The following is a 16136-nucleotide window of genomic DNA, read 5'->3' as shown; positions in this document are numbered from 1 at the left end:
ACTAAACTGGAAATGTCCCCAAACTGTCTTTTTATTTACTGGTGGGTCGTCATTGTTGAGGGTTTTGCTTTTAAAACATTTTTCAGAGTCATCAAGTCAATATTGAGTGGATCAGAGAGAAGGAAACTGACTCCTAATAACCTGAGTTAGAACGAAAGGGACGCTATGTATAAACTAGGATTCCATCTCATTGATTAGCAAGGGATGCACTTTTTCACTGACCAAAACATGTTCCCACCTGTTTTCCAGTGCCCTGCTCTCTAAATACCAAAGCACTCTGCGTACCCATCGCCAATCCAGAGGTTTGTGTATGAGTGTGGTATCATAGTGTGACACTTGAGAATCTAGAGATAGGTCTCTTTTAGTCCATGGTGATGTTGATAAACCATCCCTGCTTTGTAACAAAATGGTTCTCAAGTGACTAGAATTCGCTTGTCTCCAGATTGATCATCTCTCTTCTGCCATCTCTGGTATCCCTGAGTCTCCTTTTTCCATATCAACCATTTCCCTACTGCTAATACCACTAATTAGTCTACAGCCAGGACTTCCCTGGACTGAGGAACATTCTCTCTCTTTAAGGTGACTTTTGTTTAATCTCATTCGTGATGCTGATGTTAGTCATTTAACAACAGAGTTCAAAGGATTGCCCTCTCTCCTAGGTATGGCCTACATGCTGATTCTGATTTTGCACCTGTGACTTTTTTTTAAGATTAAATACAATTTGCAAACTATTATTTTATTTTGCATTTAATAAATAAACTCTTCTTGACTGCTCATGTGCCTGGCTTTGGGAAAAGAATTAGACATTGTCCTAAGTTCACCTCATTTAATTTTTAGATCTCTATTTCATAGATGAAGAAACTGAGGCTCAGAGAAGTTAAGTAGCTTATTCCAAAATCACACAGGTAGCAAGTGGCTAATAGTGGAGGAAAACAGATCAATAGAAAATTAGTATATAGTAAATACAAAAATAGAGGAAAACAGAAAACACCTACCCTAGACCTGAGGGAAGATTTTCCCTCGCATCTTGAAGAACTCATGGGAGATAGTCGAGTGAAGGATAGAGAGAAGTAGCAGAGCAAGCAGGGGTACAGCTAGGAAAACAAGAACACATTTAGGGAACTACAAGTAATTCAGTGACCAAAGCCTAGAATTTAAAGGGGAAAATCGCAAAGTTCTTTATTATTAATAATAGCTGCCATTTCTTAGCATTTACTTTATGTTAGGCCCTTGGTATGCATATTCTCATTTTATCCTCATAACAGCTGTACAAGTTAAGTAACATTTTGCAGACAAAGATACTAAGCCTGAGAAATGAAGTACCCTGTACAGGTGGCACAGCCCAGAGCCAAAATGTTAACCTAGCTTTCTGATGGTTAGTCAGATGTGTTCCTCTTTTGTTACTTGGTTATATTTTGGAGATAATAGCAAACAGTTACTGTGTGTCAGGCATTGTTCTAAAAGCTTTTCATATATTAACATATGTTGCTATCCTCTCACTCCCAGGAGTTAGGTACTGTGATTACACCGTTTACACATGAGACGAGAGACAGCAAAGTTAAGGAACTTGCACAAGGTCAGACAGCAAGTAAGTGGAGCCAAGATTTGAACCTAAGCTGTTTAACTCAGAACATACGTCCTTCAATGCTGCCTTTTCTTCTTGATGCACACTTACTATGGACCAAATCCAATGCTAAATACTTGACTTATTTAGTCCATAATCCCTACAAGGTTGATTTTGTACCTAAACTGAGGTTCAATACAGTTCAGTAACATATCTAAAAATATGATCATAATAGGTGTCATGGCAGAGATTTTCAAAGTGTATTACTTTGGGGAAACCTAAAATCCCAAGAAGCCCAGGATGGGAACTACAATCTATTGCCTAGTCGTCGTACAAGAGAAATCAGAAAGTAGGTGGTGTGGGTTGAATTACATCCCCTAAAAAGATATATTGAAATCCTAACCCTGTACCTGTGAATGTGACCTTATTTTGAAATAGGCCATTGATTTGTTTGATTGCTGATGTAATCAAGTGAAGATGAGGTCATTAGGGTGGGCCCTAATTCAATGCCTGGTGTCCTTAGAAGAAGAGGGACATTTGGACACCCAGACACAGCACAGGGGAAAGATGATGTGAAGTCACAAACACAGGAGAAGGCCGTGTGAAGATGGAGGCAGAGACAAAGTGATGCGTGTGTAAATCAAAGCATGCCAAGGATTGCTGGCAACCACCAGGAGCAAGAAGAGACAAAGAAGGATTCTCCCCTAGGGGCTTCAGAAAGAGCAGGGCCCTGCCAACACCTTGCTTTCAGACTTTTAGTCTCTAGAACTTCCAGCAAATAAGTTTCTGTTGTTTTCAAGTCGCCCAGTCTGTGGTACTTTGTTATGGCATCCCTGGGATACTAATACAGAGTGTATACGTCACATGAAACGTGAATTTGTGCCATCCCATCTGTAAAGCACTACCCAGTTAGGACCTGATGAAAAATGTTTCACAAAAGTGAGAGATCCAAGCCCAATACGAGTGAGGTTTAAGTTAATATGTACTAGGTAGCTAATACTTTTAAATTAAATGTAATTCCACCACCCAGATGACCAAAATGTTTCCTGCTGCAGACAAGATGAACATTTTGTTAAATTCCTTATTTATCATTTTCCTTTAATTCCGGGCATTATCAAATCAGTCACTGCTGCTATCACTGAGTCATGACAGTTCCATAGAATGCGACTTTTAAAATTCACTCATTGTAAGGACAAACAAACCTTTTGGTTAGAATTAAATTTAATATTCTCTCTTTTCTGAATGAGAGGCTTTATTTTGACAAAAATCATGCTACACCAAGTTAAATTTCTTAAAATGAGATCTCAACACGGTGTAATACATCAGAGCACTAAGAACACTTTGCAACCTGCTGAATACAATTAAAGATTCAGAGAAACTACGTAAAGGAAGGAGGGATGCTTTCTATAACGAAGTAGGAGGTAATTTAAAAACACACTTATAAGAAAAACAAATCCTAATCACCAAAATACATGGCATTGTTTTTTATGGTACCCATGTGAAAACGTTTAAAGCTGTCAAGATATGTTAGAAGTTTGCAGGAAATGAGCCCATAGTAAGTCTCAAACAGTGTACATTCTTTCCCATTGTTAATTTCCTTCCATGCCAAGGGCATTTCAGCATCTGTAGTTTCTGAGGATGTGAAAATGAATTTATAGCAACATCTGTTGTATCTGATGTGCCGTTTCCCAGAAAACCTTGAACTGTGGATAGGTATAAGGCCAATGGACTTGGCACAAATTCCTACAAACACATCAGCAGGCACCATCATGGTTACTTCTTTGAAAACCACATATATCATCCGAGCCACCTCTTGGGACATAATAAAGGCCTCACCACTGCAGTAATCTGGGTAATACTTTTCTGGGTACTCACTAAGAGGGACAAATTCTTGACTGTTAGGGTCTCTGTTGGGTGAATCCTGATGGATAACTCTTCCTACATAGACATCTTCAAGGTGTTCTTTCAGGTTGAGAAGATAGTCTACCAAGCTTGGTAAATTAACAAACATCTCCTCATCAACCTTCAGAATGAACAGGGCATTAGGACAGAAAGTCACAGCCCACTGCGTCATTGTGATGATCTTCAGAGTTTCATTCTCAGCACTGTCCAAGAAGAGTCCTTCAATGATATCATTATTCTTATGGGACTCTTTGTCTATCTCTTGCTGAGTAGTTACCAAAACAGGCATTCCCAAAGCAAAAAGAGTGAGAATGGGGTGCCCTCCAACGCTGGTCACGTTACCCCAGGTTCTCCTGATGAGGTCCCGCCTTGTTCCATTTCCTGAGCTACTGAAGATAAGAGAGAGCAAAAATATGTTCTTCCCTTTACACACCTCCGATGGGCTCAGGATATAATATTTGGAAAGATTACTTCTTACAGGATCCATGTTCAATTTCCTTGCCTTATCCTTAATTTCAAGAACCTTTATATCTACATAAGGCAAAGCATGCAGAAAATATTCTTCCACAAAATCAGCCCCAAAAAGCAAGGCATGAAATAGGATGACATTAAACAGAATGAAACACCACTGGTGAGTCCGAAGTCTGCAGAACATCACCTAAATGGGAAAAGAATACATGTTCATTCAAGCTTCATCTCCATTTCTGTTTTTGCCCCTACCAAACACTACATGTACCTCTTATAGCACTTAGTGGTACATCATTTTAAGTGTTTATTATTATTACTATTATTATTTTCTCCCCAGAGCCTCAGCACATATCCTAGTTGTAAGTCATTCTAGTTCTTCTATGTGGGATGCTGCCACAGCATGGCTTGATGAGCAGTGTGTAAGTCCACGCCCAGGATCCCAACCGGCCAAGCCCAGGCCACTGAAGCAGAGTGCATGAACTTAACCACTTGGCCACAGGGCCAGCCCCTCATTATTACTTTTGTTACCTGTCTCTCCCACTAGATCATGGCCTCCTGCCTTTCTCTTCTCCAGTGCTGCTGTCCAGCACTCAGCACAAAGTAGAAACTAAATAAAATGTTAGTTGGTTGTTTTCTGTCTTGTTTGGATAAAAGCCTATTTACTATAAACAAGGCCAGTGTTAGACACTGAGGAAGCAAAGAAGAACCAGACACAGACACATGGATATAAAGTAACAAGCAGCAGCATCCTGCTAAAAGCCTACAGGAAAATATATGATGTTCTTTCTGGAACTGAAGCACTTGGATCAGTTTCTTCTCTGATTACAAAGGTCAAGGGCTATTTTTCAATGACGTGGTTGTTTTTGTTGGACACTGCACAATGGCCACTATCAAACATTTACATTCTTCTAGTATGACTTTTCAATTTAATCTAATACTGAATTCTAACATTGTCTGTTTCAACAATGTCCCCTAATCCATCTGACATATCTGTCAATATGGGCAGATTCCTGCTATCTGCATAGCACCCCTTCAGAGATCTAGGAGGGACCTGTGCCAAGCTTACTCCATCTCATCAAAGGATATGGAAACTTTCCATCTGGAAGAGCATATGCAGTATTGTAATGTAACAGAACCAGGGGACATTAAAGGAATTAAATCTTTATTCACTGGAGCTTCAATCAACAAAGCCTTCCATAATAATAGTTACCTCTTGTTGAGCATTTGCCACGGGCCAGGTGCTGTGCTAAGCACTTTTCATGCCTTAACCCATTTAGCCCTGGTACTATCCCTTTCAGACAGGTAATCTTCAAAATTAAGCTGAGCATTCAAAAGGTTGAGTAATTTGCCGAAGATCATTCAGTGGGTAAGGGAGTGGGGTAAGGCCATGATTTGAACTCAAGTCTGTTAGATTCCAAAGCTCACTCTTAATCAGTATAGAATCCTGACTCCCATCTTTTACTTTTCCACATCTATTGAATAGGAAAAAAACAAAGAGCAAAACAAACGCCTGCAATTATAATCTGAACTTCTTTCTATTTTCTCAGCGCCGATGATTTGCACACAGAAGAAACTTCAGCCTCCTCAAAGCCTATTTTAATAGATAGCAAATGCTTCAAAGATTATAAGAAACTTACCGGCATGTTGTCTGTGAACAATTTCAGGGCTTTGGAAATTATTGAGTCCAGATGCCAAATGATGCCCAAATGTATTTCAGTATCACTCAGTCTAACGGCGCTTGAAGTAAAGTACTTTGTGCCTGAGACTTTAAGGATAAGGTTTCTTGCCAATCAACCTGAGCTTTTGTCCCAGAATACCTGCTGGCTCCATAGGAGAGCAAGGGCTGATCGATCATGTTACAGCTAGAGTGAATCCAGAACGAAGAATAGAAAAAGCAAACCTCTTTAAATGCTTCTTACCTTGTGTGCCTCTTGAAACTGACCCCTTGTCTTTATGTTGAGTTCCTGGTGAAGCATGCTTGGGAGTTGAAAGAACAGTTAACCCACATCACCTCTCCACAGCATCATCACACAAGGAGTGCATCTCAAGAACCAAATGAGTGGAGTATTTCCTGCTCCCGGGTACCTGCACATGCAAGAAATGTACTAAATATCAAGGAATACTTGTCATCCTAGTGGGTGCATTTTTTCTACCCAAGGAAACATCATATGGTGAGATTTGGTGTCCCATTGGGAAGGATTTTGAATTCCTCATATAAGCTATTCCAAGAACTTTACTAAATCAATTATATGTTGTCTAAACTACCTCTCCCAGGCAACTTTATCTCAAAATAGAAAATAACATGTAGTCCATTTTAGCCTGAATTGAAGAATCTAAGCATTTGATGTTTGCCATTTTCCCAGTGCATGTATGTATAGGAATTGTCCCAAACATCGTTTATACCAGCAAGTTTATTTTAAGAAAAGAAAGAACATCCAGGATATTTTCACGTTCCTGTCACGTAAGCAGTTGTACTGAACACTCTGATCTCATGCCAGGCTATATTTTATATTTTTCTTTTCATATGTTGATCTTTCTACCTGCTACTCAAAGCAATTTTTGTAATTATTTGGCTAGGAATAACTCATTATGTTTAAAGTTGGCTGTTTTCTCAACAATCATCACGCAATCTTGGAGATTTTTACAAAGTGGCAAATCTAACCTAAAAAAATATTCAAATGAAAAGGAATTTTTTACATATATTAAATTTAACAATTATTTAACACGTCTTGTATTTAATTAAACACAAATTCTATTTTGCAATTTTCTTTTCATTTTTTATAGCTATAAATTTTGCTCCTGGATCTCCTCTGGGCTTAAACTTAGACAATTTGCTTTCGTTGCCCATCAGAGGTTCAGATAATATTTTCTCTGGGGCAATTCCATCTGGAATTTTCAGTTTGATTCATCAAACTTCTACCATTCTAGGGTTGAGACTGTTTGCAACAAATAGACAGCGGGGCTTGGTTTTCTTGATTACCTTAGTACTGTCTTCTCTTTCATAGAGGTTTTCTGATCTGTGTATCCATATCTTCCTGAATTTTCTCATAATGTTGTCATCAGTCACTCTCTGGCTTAGAAGTCTACAGAGGCTTCCTATTGCCTACCAAATCAAATTCGCTCTCTTGAGACCTTTCAGTTCACCATACTTGGCTTCCATCATAAAGAGGAAACTTATTATTTCACGTGTTTCAAGTATCCTAGATGTACTCAGGACGCTTGGAGGCTTGGCTGTGTTCTACAACTAAATGGATATGAGACTGTCTTATTGTCTATATTATGTGTTCTGTCTATATCATTGGGCAGGGCTGTCCAATATGGTAGCCATTAGCCATATGTGGCTGTTTAAATTTAAATTAGTTAAAATTAAATAAAATGAATGTTTTATTTCCTCAGTCACATTAGGCACTTTTCAAGTGTTCAATAACCATAAGAGGCTAATGGCTGCCGTATTGGACTGCATAGATAGAGAACATCATTGCTGAAAGTCCTATTGGACAGTGGTGGTACAAGATGCCTGTGAGTATATGTGCATGTAGTTTACAAGCCCTTACAGAAAAACAAGGGTAACATGCTTTAACGGGAGCCTGAGTTGAAATCCTGTGATAGCCAGTTACTACGACCTTCGTCAAGAGGCTTAAACCTCTTTTGACCTCGGTTTCCTCATCTCTAAAAATGGAGCTAATAATAGTAACACCTGTGTAGAGTTACTGTGGGAACTGAGTGCCACAACACAAAGTGATTACAAGAGTGCCTGGCACATAGGAAGCACAGTTTTACTCCTTGACGCTAACAGGTTTCTATGTTTCATCTCCTTCAGTACTCAGAAAGATCAGATGAGGAGGGTACTGTAAGTGCTATGCAGATGAGGAAAATAAAGCCAGAGAGGTTAAGTAACCGTTGGCGCAGCCAGAGGGCAAGAGCTTGGATTCAAATCTAGATCACCTGACTCCCTTCTTTCGCTCACCAAAACTCTCACTTTGCTGTATTTTTCTCTTTAGCATTTGCTAAGGCTTGCATCAACCTTGCTCAGTTATTTGTTTGTTTATCTGTCTGCCTTCCCCACTAGGATGTAAGCCCCAGGCGGTCAGGAATTTTTCTGGTTTTGTTCACTAACCCTATCCTCCCCAACCGTGTTTGGGACATCACAAGCGCTCAATGGGTGGTTTGATTTTGGACACACCTTAACTTCTCCATAAATGAAGATAACAAGAAAAAGTGGGGCACAGTTGGTTCAAGATCAGATTACATGAGAGACACAAAGGCGCTGGACAAACTCCAAACTGCAGCTCCGAAGTAAGCAGCGGTCCAGGCTCCACAGGTCTGAGCTGTCCTGCGCATGCTCCGCCTCGCTCTACGCTCCTCGGCCCGCCCACTCCCCCCGACCCGAGGCGGGGGCCGGAAGTGCGTCCGCGTCCGCTGGGCGCCGCAGGCGGAGGGGCGCGCGGAGATGACGCAGACAGCACCGGAAGCCGCTCCCCAGTGAGGTTGCGGACCCGGAGCGGCGGCCGCAGGTCCAGGTCTGTGTGTGAGGCGGGGCCGGGTCGGGTTGGGGCTTCTCTGTCGCCCACGCCTCTGCTGACCCGCCGCGTCTTGGGCTGTTTGTCTTTCTCTCCTTGCAGGCGCCATGGCTGCCGAGCGGACCCGGCCGCTGCGAGGCTCTGGCGGCCCGAGCGCGCCTAGTCGGTGTGAGCCCGGCGCGAGGTCCCGGGCCCCGGGGCGCTCGCTCAGGTCAGTGCCGCGCGGAACATGGCTCCGGGAGCAGGGGACCTGGGAGCAACGAACGGGGTGAAGGGATCTGGAGTTGGCTGAGAGCTGGGAAAATTGAGTGTCGGAGTGAGTGCCTCAGTTTCCCTAGCTGCGAAATGAGTTAAGAGCGATGTGCCAGGGCTGCCATACGTTTGAAAGATACTGCAGTGTGGAGAGGTGGTTACTGAAATACAGAGCGTTGTACTGATGTGAGGGACTGCGCCGCAGTTGTGGGTGTGCCCCGGAAACAGGTGTGTGTGAGGGGTGCTGCTTGAAATAAAGATAATATTAGTGCTAAATAGTAGCGATAACTGGCATTTCTTGTTGGCGTCCATTGTGTCGAGTACCGTGCTAAACGCTTTACGTGTATTGTCCTATTTAATCCCCACAAAAACCTCTGTTCGTGGTTACATTTTACAGGTGAGGAAACTGGGCTTGAGATAGGTGAAGGGGTTTGTCCAGGGTCCCCAGCAACAGGTGGAGTTGCAGAGCCCGTATTTTATAAAGACTGTTTGTATTCTTTCAAAGCTGTTTTTATTCATCTTAAGACTAAAGGAGTTTTTAAAAATAGATAGTATATTCATGTGGTTTTAAACTCAAAAAGGGACTCCTCATCCCTGTTGCTCAGCTCTCCAGTTTTTTTCTGGAGGCAACCAGCGTTGCCAGCTTCTTGAATATCCAAAAGATATTTTATGCCTATGTAAGTTTATATACGTTTTCAAAGCCTTTGTACTCTAATTGCTAATTATGCTTGATAAGAAAAGAGAGGGAAGATTAAGTCTCCTCCCCAACAACAGATGTTTACTTTCAGTCTTGACTAGGCTGGGTCCTGGTGGAAGAGAGGACAACTCATTCATGATTATTTTATCCAGAATGGCGTATCTCTAATACGACCTAGGGGTAAAGGTTTTGTTTCATTTTGGGAAGCTGGGGGCTGGGCAAGATGTTAAATATGCTGCTTCCTATGGGCCCCTGGGAAAGTCGCTCCACTTCTTGGGCCATAAATTTCCTCATTTATTAGTTAAGGGCAGTAGTACTGATACTTTCCATGAGGTTATGAAAATCAAATGAGGTAATGTCTGTAAGCAGTACTTTAGTCTTTTAAATGAGTACAAATAATGAGAGTTGCCTAAGGGAACATAGGGAGTTAATGGCAGAACCAGAGACCAAATCCAGGTCTGCCATCTCCCATTTTAGGACTCTTGTCATCACACCACCCATTTCAGAGCTTTGTAATTGTTAATATTGAGGGCAGAAAGACAAGTTTAATGTTTAGTCTGCGTGGGGAAAAAAAGGGCAAGACAGCATGGAGTGTGGATAGAGTGGAGAGAAAAATACACCTAGTGGGAAATTATGGCCTCAAGTCAATAACTTCCCCTAATTATAAAATTAAGCTCCCAGTGAGTTTTAGCCCTTAAATTTTTCTTCCATATATTTTAAGCCATTTTCAAGAAACTATGATAAGATCATAGAGTTGAAAGCAATAGTAGTGGTCATGTCCATTCCAGCCTCAGGGCCACTAAAAGCTTCCCTGCCATGTATTCATAGTAATAAAACTAGCAAAAAGTACCATTTGAGTTACCCTAGACGGGCTCTGTGCTAAGCATGTCCTTGCTCTGTTTCTGATTCTCACAACTCTCAAGGTGAATGATAGCTTCCATTTTACAGATGACAAAACTGAAAATTAGTAGTTGAACATGCCCATGATCACATAGGAAGTGGCTGAATCAGTAAAAGATTTGACTGACTCCAAAGCATTTTTATTTATCCCATTTTGCTTCTCTACCCAACTGTCCTTGACTGTTCCCAGTAATGGGAAGTTCACCACTCTGGAGGCAGCTGTTCCATTATTGGAAAGCTCTGATGATTTAAAAGCTCCTCCTTGTGTTGAATTGAAATCTCACTTCCTGAAGCTTTCCTCTTGGGGCTTTGTGCTGCCAGTACATGGTATTCCTAGAGGCTCTCCAAGAGAGTTCAGTTTAGACCTGTGACCTTAAGAAAGTTCCTTCCAAAGTTCATTTTTTAGAGAAGTAAAAAGTACATTCTGCAGAGGCAATGGGGCCTGCTTTATTAAAAAAAAAAAGATGCCTTTATCATGACTGTCAGAGATGAAGAACTGGAAAACAGCCTCTTGTAAGGGGTTCAGTAGCTTAAAGGGCAATCTCTAATGTAAGAGCTGGAAAAAAAATTCGTGTTAGGAGAATAAATAAATCTCAGAAATGGCTGGGTTTTTAAAGGTACTCAGTGGAAAGCTTGTCCCATAATCTTGTCATGAGCACGTTAATTTGGCAAGATATAGATGTCTCTTAGTTATTTGTGAATGATGAGAACGTGATAATGTATTCATGGGTATTTTAAATTTGTCTTGTGGCCATTTAAATACTAATTCAGCATACATAAATGTAAGCATTCCTGCGATGAATGTGTGGAATACTTTGTGTGCATAGGTGTAAGTGTGATAGAGGAAGCCCCTTGCACTTTTTCACTATGAAAAATGATTCCTGGGCAGATGGTTTGGTGTAGTTTTTAATTGGCCAGTATTAATTAATTAGCTGCTGTGATGGTATATGAATGTCCACAGAAAAGGGTTTTTTTTTCTTGCTGTGAATTTTTTTTAAAGTAAAAGTTTTCTAGAAATGTTATAGAAAGAAGGTTGTTTGGATTCAGAGGAAGGAGGAGGCTTGTTATCTTGTGTTAAATTGATAAAACTTTTGGTGAACTGATTATTTTTTGGCAGCCAAGTAAATCCTCAAATTAATAAGTCCTACCTAGCCCACACCTTGAGGCTTCAGGGTATTAAAGTCCATTCACTGTTCCAAAAACCAAAACTGTTAGACAGCAGGTGATGTGAATAGAAAAGTTTGGTTGCTTCTCCTGCGTTTGTCTGATAACATTCTTGCCAAATTTGATACTGGGAAATTAATGAAATGATTTTTACTCACCTTTCATTAACAAAGTTGGAAGATGCGATCTGGCTTTTTGTTTAGACTTGATCTAGGTGACCCATATGAGAAGGAATTTATTTTCCTCGTCCACATTAATTTGGACATAAATTTTTAAAATTAGTATGACGGTCTGGTGGGAAACTAAGTGATCAGTTTAGAGGCAAGTTTTTTCTTTTTTAAATCATAGAAATGTTTAAACATATGAAAATAGAATAAGAAACCTCCGTGTACTCGTCACCCAGCATTAATATCTGTCAACATATGGCCAGTCTTGGGAAAGATGATTTTTATTGGTTTGCTTTATTTTTTGTTTCTTTCCATTAGTTTAGTCCCCAGTGTTAAGAGTGAGTTGACACCTTACCACAGTATGTAATGGTGGATAATTGTAAATGTTTTTTTGGTTCCAGTTAGCCCTGGAGCACTTTGTCATTCTCCTAAAGGAGAAGGTGTTATAATCAGATAGGCACAGTGCCTCCAGATTTTATCACCAGGCTATAATCCCCTGATTGTAGCTGTCTTCAGAGAGAAACAGCTTGGTGTGGTTGGAAGAGTACTGATCTTGAGAGCACTGGCCTCCAGTCTCTTTGCTGCTATTTTAATAGCTCTGTTGACTTTAGGCAAATCACTTGCCTTCTCTGACTTGTAACTTCCTCATCTGCAAAGTAGAGATGATGATACCTGGTTTTTGGCGTTTCGTAAACATCAGGATTACTAATTTGACTTATTTGTGCAGGCTTCAGGCCCCTCATTGCTCTCTGGGGCACATGGTTAAGAGTTGTCACCAGCTCATTATGAGGCTTATAAAAACAGACTGTGTAAAGCCAAATAAGGCTTTGGTAATTCATGTTCTAACAGGCAGTGCCGTAAAGGAAGTGGAAGAACCAGAATACCTGAGCCACATAATTTATTACATCTACTTATTTTTCTTCCCCAAATCCTTTTGCCTGAACATCTATTGCAAAAGCCAGTAGTCAGCTCTGTAATTTTGGTAACAGGTCACATTGTTCCTAGTATGATAACTTATGTCTCAGGTTACTGCTCAGGAGACTTGCTTTCTGATTGTCACATCCTGGAGCTTATTTTTGTGTTTTATTGTCCAAATAGAATGTATTAAGTAAATCATGTTTTGATAGTTCTGATGGGGGCGGGGGTATATTGTACAGAATATACTGTTTCATAAAGAATGAATACTTTGTAAGTCTTTTACTGTGAAGATGCATGTAGCATGTGCTAGACTTCAAAAGGAGCAATTCACACACACCAACATAAGTTTTATTGACATGTTTTCAGAGGTCGTGATTTGTTAAAGTATGTTTTCTCGAATGTATTTTCTTTTGTGTGCATGGAACATTTTCAGATAAACATAGTGTGTTAACTGTAAAGTTGTGATGTAGTAACTAAGCATAAAATTGTAATGCCAAGTTTTTTACACTAATTTTTAATACTTCGTTTATTAGCAGTCTTGCTTGAACGGTCTTTTTGAGCAGAACTAATACAATATTTTGATGTGCCACAGGTAAATTTTTCCATAACCTTATGGAGAGAAAGGACTTTGAGACATGGCTTGATAACATTTCTGTTACATTTCTTTCTCTGACGGACTTGCAGAAAAATGAAACTCTGGATCACCTGATTAGTCTGAGTGGGGCAGTCCAGCTCAGGCATCTCTCCAATAACCTGGAGACTCTCCTCAAGCGGGACTTCCTCAAACTCCTTCCCCTGGAGCTCAGTTTTTATTTGTTAAAATGGCTCGATCCTCAGACTTTACTCACATGCTGCCTCGTCTCTAAACAGTGGAATAAGGTGATAAGTGCCTGTACAGAGGTATGGCAGACTGCGTGTAAAAATTTGGGCTGGCAGATAGACGATTCTCTTCAGGACGCTTTGCACTGGAAGAAGGTTTATTTGAAGGCTATTTTGAGAATGAAGCAATTGGAGGACCATGAAGCCTTTGAGACCTCATCATTAATTGGACACAGTGCCAGAGTGTATGCACTTTACTACAAAGACGGACTTCTCTGTACAGGTAAGAGACCCTGGAATTGTTTTTTTGATTTTTGCATTTTGTAGGGCGTATTCTTACACATAGAACAAGCTATTCCTTAGGCTTGAGAATGGCAAGTATTAATTATATGAGATATCTATAATGGCATCCCCCCTCATCCTCTTTCCTTCTAGAGAAGACAATCATTTTTATAAAATTTTACAAAAAGAAAATTCCGGACTTTTTTTTTTTTTTTGAGGAAGATTAGCCCTGAGCTAACATCTGCTGCCAATCCTCCTCTCTTTGCTGAGAAAGATTGGCCCTGAGCTAACATCTGTGCCCATCTTCCTCCACTTTATATGTGGGACACCTGCCACAGCATGGCTTACCAAGCGGTGCCATGTCCGCATCTGGGATCCAAACAGGTGAACCCTGGGCCACTGAAGGGGAATGTGCAAACTTAACGGCTGCGCCACTGGGCCGGCCCCCCGAGGTGTTCTTTTAAACGTGATGTGAATCGGAAAGCTGTAACTACTTTGGTGTGTTTCTTCCATGTTCAATCCTCCACATTGGTTAACTTTTTTTTCTCTCAGCAGTGATTTTTGGGGAAAAAGCAGTGGAAAAGTTGGTGGCTAGTCCTAGCAAACGGTTAGATCATCTTGCAAGAAGTACTTAACCTGTGTTTGTTTCCTTGTCTATAAAATATGGGAAGGGAGATGTGTGTTTCTTGTTTTAAAATCCTGTGGGTCTAAGAAGAATTAGAAGTTGAGCGTTTGGGCATGGGAACAAAGACAGCTGAATATTTTTAAACTAGGCAATTAGGTAACTTTATATAACAAACAATCATTGAAATTTAGAATTATGTGTATCTTCCAATTATAATGGGCATGTGTAATCAGTGCCCACATTGTAGACAATATATTTTGATAGGCAAATAATTCTTAGGCAATGTTTAGAATGGCTCTAGCAGTTCTTGTCAGTGATCCCAGTGCCTGTCACTTCCATTGTATGTAATAAAAAGGGGTACTTGGTGTTCTTTCTTCATCCAAGATAATTTCTTTTTTCCCTCCGGTTTTATTGAGAAATACTTGACATTTGTCCCTGTATAAGTTTAAGGCATACAGCATGATGGGTTTGATTTGCATATATTGTGAAATGATTACCACAATAGGTTCAGCTCACATCCATCTTCTCATATAGATACAATAAATAGAAAAAGAAAAAAAGGAAAGAAATTTTTTTCTTGTGATGAGAACTCAGGATTTACTCTCTTAACTTTCCTCTGTATCATACAACAGTGTTAGCTGTAGTCATCATGTTGTACATTACATCCTTAGTATTTACTTATCTTCTAATTGGAAGGAAGTTTGTACCTTTTGACCACCTTCCTCCAGTCCTCTCTCCCCACCTCTGGTAACCACAAATCTGATCTCTTTTTCTGTGAGTTTTTTTTTTTTTAAGAGTCCATGTATAGATGAGATTGTACAGTATTTGTCTTTCTCTGTCTGACATATTTCACTTAGTGTAATGCCTTCAGAGTCTATCTCTGTTGTCACAAGCAGTAGGATTTCCTCATTTTTTATGGCCGAATAATACTCCGTTGTGTGTATATATATATATATATATATATACCACAACTTCTTTATTCATCCATTTTTGGACACTTAGGTTGTTTCCATTTTTTGGCTATTATAAATAATGCTGCTATAAACATGGGGATGTGGATAACTTTTTGAGTTAGTGTTTTCCTTTCCTTTGGATATATTCCCAGAAGTGGAATTGCTGGATCGTATGGAAGTTCTATTTTTATTTTATTGTATTTTATTCTTTTGGTGTAGAAGATTGGCCCTGAGCTAACATCTGTTGCCAGTCTTTGTCTTTTTTGCTTGAGGAAGATTGTCACTGAGCTAACATCTGTGCCAGTCTTCCTCTATTTTGTGTATGGGATGACTCCACATCATGGCTTGATGAGCAGTGTGTAGGTCCGCACCTGGGATCCAAACCTGCAAAACCCCAGCCACTGAAGCAGAGTGCACAAACTTAACCACTGGGCCACCAGGCTGGCCGCCTATTTTTAATTTTTTGATGACCCTTCATGCTGTTTTTCATAGTGGCTGTACCAATTTACAATCCCATCAGTAGTACACAATGATTCTCTTTTCTCCACATCCACGCCAGCATTTGTTATCTTTTGTCTTTTTGTGTGTGTGTCAGGAAGATTCGCCCTGAGCTAACGTCTGTGCCAGTCTTCCTCTACTTTGTATGTGGGATGCCTCCACAGTGTGGCTGATGAGTAGAGTAGGTCTGCACCCGGACTCCGTGTGCCTGGGCCACTGAAGCAGAGCACGCGAAAGTTTAACCACTTAGCCATGGGGCCAGCCCCCTATCTCTTGTCTTTTTGATGATGGCCATTCTGATAGGTGTGGGGTAATATCTCATAGTGGTTTTAATTTGCATTTCTGTGATGATTAGTGATGTTGAGCACCTTTTCATGTACCTGTTGGCCTTTCGTACATTTTCTTTA

At 40.4% G+C, this 16136-nt stretch overlaps 2 protein-coding genes across 8 annotated transcripts in view; one reads left to right on the top strand and one right to left on the bottom strand.

Annotated features, from left to right (window-relative positions):
* Positions 1–2767: 2767 nt before the first annotated feature.
* On the bottom strand, positions 2768–8359 carry B3GALT9 (beta-1,3-galactosyltransferase 9). 2 transcript variants are annotated; one of them, XM_070251385.1, is made up of 4 exons: positions 8118–8322; positions 6915–7037; positions 5854–6019; positions 2768–4124 (listed from the first exon to the last, which is right to left on the bottom strand). In XM_070251385.1, the coding sequence occupies exons 3-4, from the start codon at positions 5908–5910 to the stop codon at positions 3021–3023; spliced, it is 1161 nt and encodes a 386-aa protein (XP_070107486.1). In that variant the 5' UTR covers positions 5911–6019; positions 6915–7037; positions 8118–8322; the 3' UTR covers positions 2768–3020. The 2 variants fall into 2 exon arrangements, with proteins under 2 accessions (XP_070107486.1, XP_023484537.2); XM_023628769.2 differs by lacking the exon at positions 6915–7037 and having other exon boundaries at positions 8118–8359.
* The window catches only part of FBXW2 (F-box and WD repeat domain containing 2), a 31056-nt gene continuing 22801 nt past the window's right edge, over positions 7882–16136 (top strand). Inside the window, exons 1-3 of one of the 6 annotated variants that reach the window (XM_001504721.5) lie at positions 7882–8454; positions 8557–8665; positions 13145–13654. In XM_001504721.5, the coding sequence (XP_001504771.1) occupies positions 13165–13654 (490 nt within the window). In that variant the 5' untranslated portion in view covers positions 7882–8454; positions 8557–8665; positions 13145–13164. Of the gene's footprint in view, positions 8455–8556; positions 8935–13144; positions 13655–16136 lie in introns of all 6 variants that reach the window. The other 5 variants (XM_070251382.1, XM_070251384.1, XM_014736008.3 and 2 more) reach the window with 5 other exon arrangements.

This window comes from Equus caballus, chromosome 25 (genome assembly GCF_041296265.1).
Source record: "Equus caballus isolate H_3958 breed thoroughbred chromosome 25, TB-T2T, whole genome shotgun sequence".
Taxonomy (NCBI): Eukaryota; Metazoa; Chordata; class Mammalia; order Perissodactyla; family Equidae; genus Equus; species Equus caballus.
Note: the sequence above shows the minus strand (reverse complement) of the source record. Positions and strands in the feature narration are given on the sequence as shown.

Bases quoted from the DNA above. Each gene is read 5' to 3' on its own strand.
- B3GALT9 (XM_023628769.2), bottom strand. From the start codon at position 5,910: ATGCTTCACCAGGAACTCAACATAAAGACAAGGGGTCAGTTTCAAGAG. The intron at 4,125-5,853 runs GTAAGAAGCATT...TTTCCCATTTAG, and splicing joins AGTTTCAAGAGGCACACAAG to GTGATGTTCTGCAGACTTCG.